At 35.1% G+C, this 6,741-nt stretch overlaps 1 protein-coding gene across 1 annotated transcript; it reads right to left on the bottom strand.

Annotated features, from left to right (window-relative positions):
* Positions 1-4,579: 4,579 nt before the first annotated feature.
* Positions 4,580-6,367, bottom strand: LOC145740108 (uncharacterized). Its single transcript, XM_081995465.1, has 3 exons — positions 5,946-6,367; positions 5,229-5,827; positions 4,580-4,625 (listed from the first exon to the last, which is right to left on the bottom strand). Exons 1-3 carry the CDS (start codon positions 6,330-6,332, stop codon positions 4,580-4,582), a joined length of 1,032 nt encoding a protein of 343 aa, XP_081851591.1. The 5' UTR covers positions 6,333-6,367.
* Between the last annotated feature and the right edge of the window lie 374 nt (positions 6,368-6,741).

Genomic DNA, 6,741 nt, shown 5'->3' with positions numbered 1-6,741 from the left:
AAAACCGAGGCACACGCTTAAGAGACACATACCTTATGGCACGAGACAATACTAGGATGGGCCACATTATCGGTCGCAGGTGTGGGTGATTGTTGAAAGCAGTCGATTATTCATACTTAATGAATTTCTTACTGATAAATATGATCAGCAAACAAAAAAGTCGACCATAAAGACCGGAAACAGAATATCGTTTAATTGTTCACTGATTGGTTTCAGAAGCTTAGAAAGATAAATCCGCTCGGTTAAAATCAATCTCTAGGACCAGTTAGGAAAAAGTCGGCTTTATTAATCGGTTAAATGGGTCTCCGGCTAATTTATCGAACAAAAACTGTTTAGTAACATTCTTGCCCGACCACAAAACATCGGGGCAAAGAGTTATCAAAGTGAAGGATTGAAGCTCTAATCAATGGCAGCCCAAAATTGTTTTTAAATTATGATTAATGAGAATGCTTTTTTGTTTTCGGATTTTACTCCCAAAAACCTACTTGTTACATAAATTACATCGATTAATACTAATTACACGATAAAAGTAAACAGTCTTCAACCTGCTTAATGGGAATTTAATATAATTATTGTGTACGGGATCGCTTAATAAAGTGCTTTTTCAGATGAGTTCACTGACTGGAATCCAGTTTAATACGGGGGTTCAAAATCGCATTTCCGAGAGGAAAAGTGTTTTTCCCTCTTTTCCCGAACGGTGAGAACATTATTTAACTGCGCGCAAAAACAGTGTGAGAATTTATTAATGCGGTTAAAACAATTGAGGTGATTTACCGCAAAGCCGGCTCTCAAAACGCTTATCTTAAGCCATCCATCGATATTCGAAGTAATCTTTTTAACCGCAAATCGATGCTAGACTTTGTACAGGGGTACTTCGATTTTTATCAGACTGGAAAATTCGCTTTAAGATCACTTTAGTAGGGTTTGTAGATATGTAAGAGCCCTTTCGAACCCAATCTGAGAGAATGTTGAATATACAACTTTCCCTTTATTGCCTTTGAAGCGTATTTCATGTGAATTGGATTAAACTTTTATTACTATTTTGGGTTATACAAAGCAAGAAATTATCGTATTTATAATACTAAAGCAGGTTTTATACCAAGTTTCAGTAGAATTACTGTTAATTTTTTTTAATTTTGTGGTTTTCAAAAACAACAAAATATCTTTGTCTATGATATGTATTGGCTTATACTAAACTTTCTTGCTCTTCTCAATGATAAAAAAGTTAAAACTTTTCAGCTACTATGGCAAATATAAACTTAATACAAGTTATCAAGAGACGGTGTACGTGCTAGGGTAACGTGCAATACGCTGAAACTTCAATTACCCGCTGGCAATACACTGCAAGAGCATTCTCTTCGATTAAAGTAATTCACCTACATACAGGGTGGTCGTTTTCTCTAACCTAATATTCAGTCTACACGTTACTTTAATTCCACACAAATCGACTGCATCATACTAGGGCCATTAAGCCTAAAAGCGGACTTAACGGTGAAATAATTCAATTAACTAAAGCCACGACTCCACGACCAATTTTTATCTATTATAAGTCCCGGACACGAAGACAAGAAACAAAGAAGTCTTGTCAGCGACGTTATTAATCAAGACTTTATAACCATCTGCCCGATTTTTTGCTCCACGATCAGATAAAGTAAAACACACTGAGTCTGAAGACATACGGTATTGTGTGACAACTTGGTGCGTAAGCTACGCTCTGGTTCATTTTAGTGGAATTTGTTTTATCTCCATTAGTAAGTAAACGCGACCAGTATTTATAAGACATAATAAAAAGACATCTAACATCTCTTTTATGTTAGCCGCTATCACACGCTCTGCCTTGGAATTAACCCAGAACGCGACCAACTTAGTAATCTTTGAAAAAAATCCTAAACGTGTCGCGTTTTTTAAAATACGTTATGGACGCTGGTCAGGATTCCTCCGACTCCCTACCTAGTGCAAGGTTCCAAAAATAATTAATTACCAACCCAGAAAAATAGCCGACGTTTACGTAAAAACTTAATGATACTTAATAACACCATCCACTGCTATAATTACCACGTAGCCCGAATCTACACGTGAAAAACAAAAGCTAGTGTTTTGTTCCACTTAAAATTTCGGTATTTCTGGGCCCCGGCAATTATCGGCCCCGCATCAATCTTTGATGATCTTGTAGGGCCTGTAGTGATATAATTTCCCTGTCAGCGTTCTTTTGTTTTATCTACAGTCAGATGTTTACGATTCGATTGATTTAGGCTTGGGGGCGTAACCCCCAGAAAGAATTAAATAGCTGCATCCGATGGTTTTGTTCATATTCAAGTGACGAATAAACAGAACAAGAGATCAGATAAAGTCAAATAAGTCAAACCAACGTTCAATCAACTCACAATATTTTCGCTTCAACCAATATACTTTTAATATAAAGAATTGCTTCAAAGTTGTACACTTTTACGAAAAAGGCAAGCTTTTAAACCTTTTAGAAGGTATCGAGATAACACAATTTTGCAGGTTTTCGAACGTTTAGCCTTCTTTTTTTCCCTGCTTTCTGCACTCTGGAATGTCCACAGCCTGTCCCTCCCTTCCATTTGCACAGTTATATTTTAAGCCGAGTTTAAGTTGAGTTTAGTTTTAAATGTGACAGTGAAACTAAATTACAGTCTATAAGTACTACACTTTACTTAAGCTTGGAGGTGCAAACACCCTTTTTACTGAACTGTGGTGAGCCTATCGTATAGTGAGTGAAGTTGGAATGACCAGCTCACAAAATGGGAGAATAATAAATAACTATAATACCAAGCAATAAATACCAACGGAAGTTGGTTTTGAAAATATCTTAGATAAACTGCCGTATCAATTTCGGTATATTACCAAATTTTCTGAATTATGGTCATTTATGGTTCGTGGTGGACCACCCTGTATATTACTTACCATTTCAAAGGATTTCAATTCGTTGTTTTCCAGTCTTCTTTCAAAACATCTAATTGTAAATTCCTCGCCAACTATTAAAAAACTTGAGAAAAACAAGAAACTCTAGTGGTTTCCAAAAGTTTTTCACTAAAAGACCGACCATCAACAGGAAATAACGGTTCAATACATCAAACGCAATTTCTACCAGAAATCTATTGCATTTAAGCTGCAGCAAAGTGTGATTTGCCACAAAATAGAATTTAACTTTTATAATGGTTTTGGGAAGAACTTTTAACAAAACAAGATTTGGTAAACAGATTCAAATTAAAATGAACATTTGATTCAAAAACAAAACGTTTATGCTTTTCCTGAGCTTTATTAATTAATTTAGAACTTTGAAACTAAGCCAACATGTTGTGTCGAAATTATTAACACCGAGCTGCAAAAACAATTTTATTACTTATACGTTTCAATGGGATGACTTTCCTTACTTTCTACATGACTTCATGATATCCTATTTTAGCTGAAATTAACTTCATATCGACAAACTTTCAGTCCAAGTATCGAGAAAATATTAAAATTAGCATTTTGTTAATTGAGACGTTGATACTTTAAGACTTTAGCCCGAACAGTAAAGTGAAATTCCCACGAGCTTGTCAGCGACTGAATCCTGTCCCCAATTACCTCTTCCAACCTGTCAAAATTGCATTTATCTTTAGACCATCATACGCAAATAATTGATTAGGTTCTCGGGAATGGTGTTTAAATATTCATTATGTTTCGTGAATGAATTGGCATGATAGTGACGTTGACTAGGCAAATGTATGCTTCGTTAATTCGTTAATGGCTTTGAAGCCACAAAATAATCTAATAACTGTTAGTAACGTCCTTGTTGAGGACATAATATAAAAGCAATGATGCGTGTCGCTTTTTGTGTGATTTTTTTTATCTAGATGCTTGATGGCACTTGATAACCATCTCTTTTGTGAAGCACTACAGCACTATTGCGTTTTAAACGGCCATTAGTCATTGTAATGGCTCATGTAAGAAATTCGACTATTGTGCTCCAACAAAATATTTTTAACATATAGTTGCATGGATGATGAAATTATCATTCAGATTGTGAGCAAGAAAAAATGTGATTATCTCAAGGTCTATTATTTCCTTTAATCCCGTGTAATTTGGCCAGGGCTCCCACCCCATGATTAGTCCCTATTGGTATGGAAAGACACATGTCGATAAAAGAGAAATATATCAGTGCAATCGGCCTGAAATATATTATTATCTCCTCCCCTACAATCCAGACCGTCCCTAGACTAGAAAACACCCTGCTTTAGTACAGACTTTCACACTTGGGAAATTTATTTTACAGGAAACAGTTCCAGAAAGGCAACCAGAAGGAAAATTGTTTTGAACTGTACTAATGGGGACGTCCATCAAAACAAAATTTAAGATATAAGATATTACACTTGTAAAAATTATGTATTAAAATATTAATAGTTATTTAAGAATTAAGTGCGTAAAGTGGCTTTCTGTTCGTTACCAGTAAATTACTGTTAAATTACAAATACTGTGTTTCTGGCAGTTTAAATTTTCACACCGCTTTTCTCTCTGACTGTACCAAATTTTGTAGTGTATTTTTAGATTATATTATAGGAAATTTAATGGAATTTTCTCACTTCGAGTGGGTTTCACAAGCAATTTTGTCGCTGGCTGACAAACTATACATACACAAAACGTGTTTATGACAGTTATTTTGACTGGTCACGTGACTGTCTAGCTAAATTCTACTCCAAAAACCACGTGATATCTGGCACTTATGTCAAAACTGTCAAAATTTGCAAGAAATACAGTTGAACACAGTTTTCTTACAACAAGACGTGTTTCTGAGATTTAAGGTTGATACTCATTTGGTACAACGATCACTTTGTCAGAAAAGTTTTACTTCATTTATTTTATTATTGATAAACCAAAATATCTAAAACGATAAATAACAAAAAATCAAAACAGCCTTTTACTCAGTCTTTATTTTTCATGATTTTATGCACTTTAGGGATTAAAAGTAATTTTAATAAAAGTAATTTTAATCCCTGGGGGATTTAAAGCAAATTCTTCCAAATTAAACAATGATTTTATTGAAATTTTATTTATTTGTTAAAGTGTACTAAGGCCGAAAAAGGATAATTAACATAAACATAACTTAAATCTAGTTCTTATTATTATATATATTTACATTTATATTGACTTTGGTGCAGTTTGCAAGGCTAACGAAGGGTGGACAATTGGAAGCAACATTTTTAGTAGTAAACATATTCTGCACATACGTAGCAGTCGCCGTTGCCGTTGTCTCATTTTCTGAAATTGATCTTTCTATGGTTGATGCTGATGCCATATCAACATCGGAGAAGACATTGGTGAATATTTGATCGGCAACATTCTTCTTTTGATACAATGAATTTTCAACATAACCTTCAGCAACAGAACTGCTTTTCCAGCCACCATGTCTTTTCAACACATCTATGGTTGATACAGAGTCGGCAAGTAAAGAAGCTGATGATCTGCGAAAACAATGCCCAGTATATAGGTTTGCGTTTGGTAGTCTCAAGTAGCCAGCAATTCTCCTTGGTAGCTGTCCAAATGTATTTTTTCCTATGGGCTGAGTCATGCATTTCCCATCTTTGTAAGACACAAAAAATCGTGTATGCTTTGTAGGTGGCCTTAGACCAATATAATTTCTCACTAATTCCACTACATTCGTAGAGTTTTCGCCAGACGTTTTTATCACAAACAAGCGATCCTTTCCTGATTTTGTACCCCGTAGATTTACCAGAAAAAAGCTTTTATGATCCGAGACATCGTTGCAGTCTAGCTGGCAGAGCTCCTTTCCTCGACATGCTCCAGCGACTCCCATAATCAGCACCACCTGCAACAAAATTGTCTCCTGTCAGTACATTTTGTAGTTTTGTAGACAAAAATAATCAATGGTGTTATTTTTAGTAGTACTCTCAGGAAAATATTCAAAGTAAAGAAAATAATCTTACCTTTTGGGCTAGATATTGTTCATCTGGAGCATTTTGAAGAAAATCTCTTATATGGTCGAAATCCAATGTCTTGGACTTCTTCGGCTTATAATGGTCATTCTGTCTCTTTAGAAATGCCTGGAGTTTACTGTATTTGCTGATGTCGACGTTTGCTTCAGATATTATCGTGGCTTTGATCATGGAATATTGGCTCCATAGAGAAGATGCCTTGAGCTTCTTAGAGTTCTGCAGGAAGTAAGCCAGGAGCACCTTTTCATCCGTAAAATTCTCTGCATTCTGTTCAACGCACCATTTTTGGTAAACAAGAAACTGTTTTTTGTAAGCTTCGCGAGATTTTTCTGGAAGAAGGCTTACGATGGCCTCTTGGGCGGCCTCTTCAATGTTCATTTTCAAAAAATACGATTTTTCTGGACTCACCGTTTGATAACAACTGATTAACATTTGTTTTGTGCCATAGCAACACTTCCAGGGCACAATAAATTTTAAGTGAATCCACCATGCCAACAACAATTAATAACAACTATCAGTAATACGAGAGTACCGTTGTAACCACTGTTAGTTTTGTAATTTTTTTTATTTTTAGTTTCTCGCATTCTAAAGTGCATAAAATAGTATATACTATTGTTTTGACAATATTGACCGAAAATGATTTTAATGGAATTAATGACAGTCGTGACATCTTTTAAAGGCAAGTTAGGTTAGATAGATATATTTAAGCCTCAAGAATTTTGTGAAATTTTAGGGACACCCTGTATACTGTACACCTACACTCTACTGTCTATATTTAACATCTCTA

The sequence above is a fragment of the Ips typographus genome, linkage group LG1, assembly GCF_016097725.1.
Source record: "Ips typographus isolate SLU linkage group LG1, UJ_Ityp_2.0, whole genome shotgun sequence".
Taxonomy (NCBI): Eukaryota; Metazoa; Arthropoda; class Insecta; order Coleoptera; family Curculionidae; genus Ips; species Ips typographus.
The sequence above is the reverse complement of the archived record's forward strand: the minus strand, read 5'-3'. Positions and strand labels throughout refer to the sequence as shown.

What these genes read in the sequence shown, in the direction of transcription:
- LOC145740108 (XM_081995465.1), bottom strand. Translation starts at nt 6,332, where the DNA reads ATGAACATTGAAGAGGCCGCCCAAGAGGCCATCGTAAGCCTTCTTCCA. An exon ending in AACAATATCTAGCCCAAAAG is followed by an intron (nt 5,828 to 5,945) that starts GTAAGATTATTT and finishes ATTTTGTTGCAG; the next exon opens with GTGGTGCTGATTATGGGAGT. An exon ending in ACGGCAACGGCGACTGCTAC is followed by an intron (nt 4,626 to 5,228) that starts GTATGTGCAGAA and finishes GTGTATGTATAG; the next exon opens with TTTGTCAGCCAGCGACAAAA.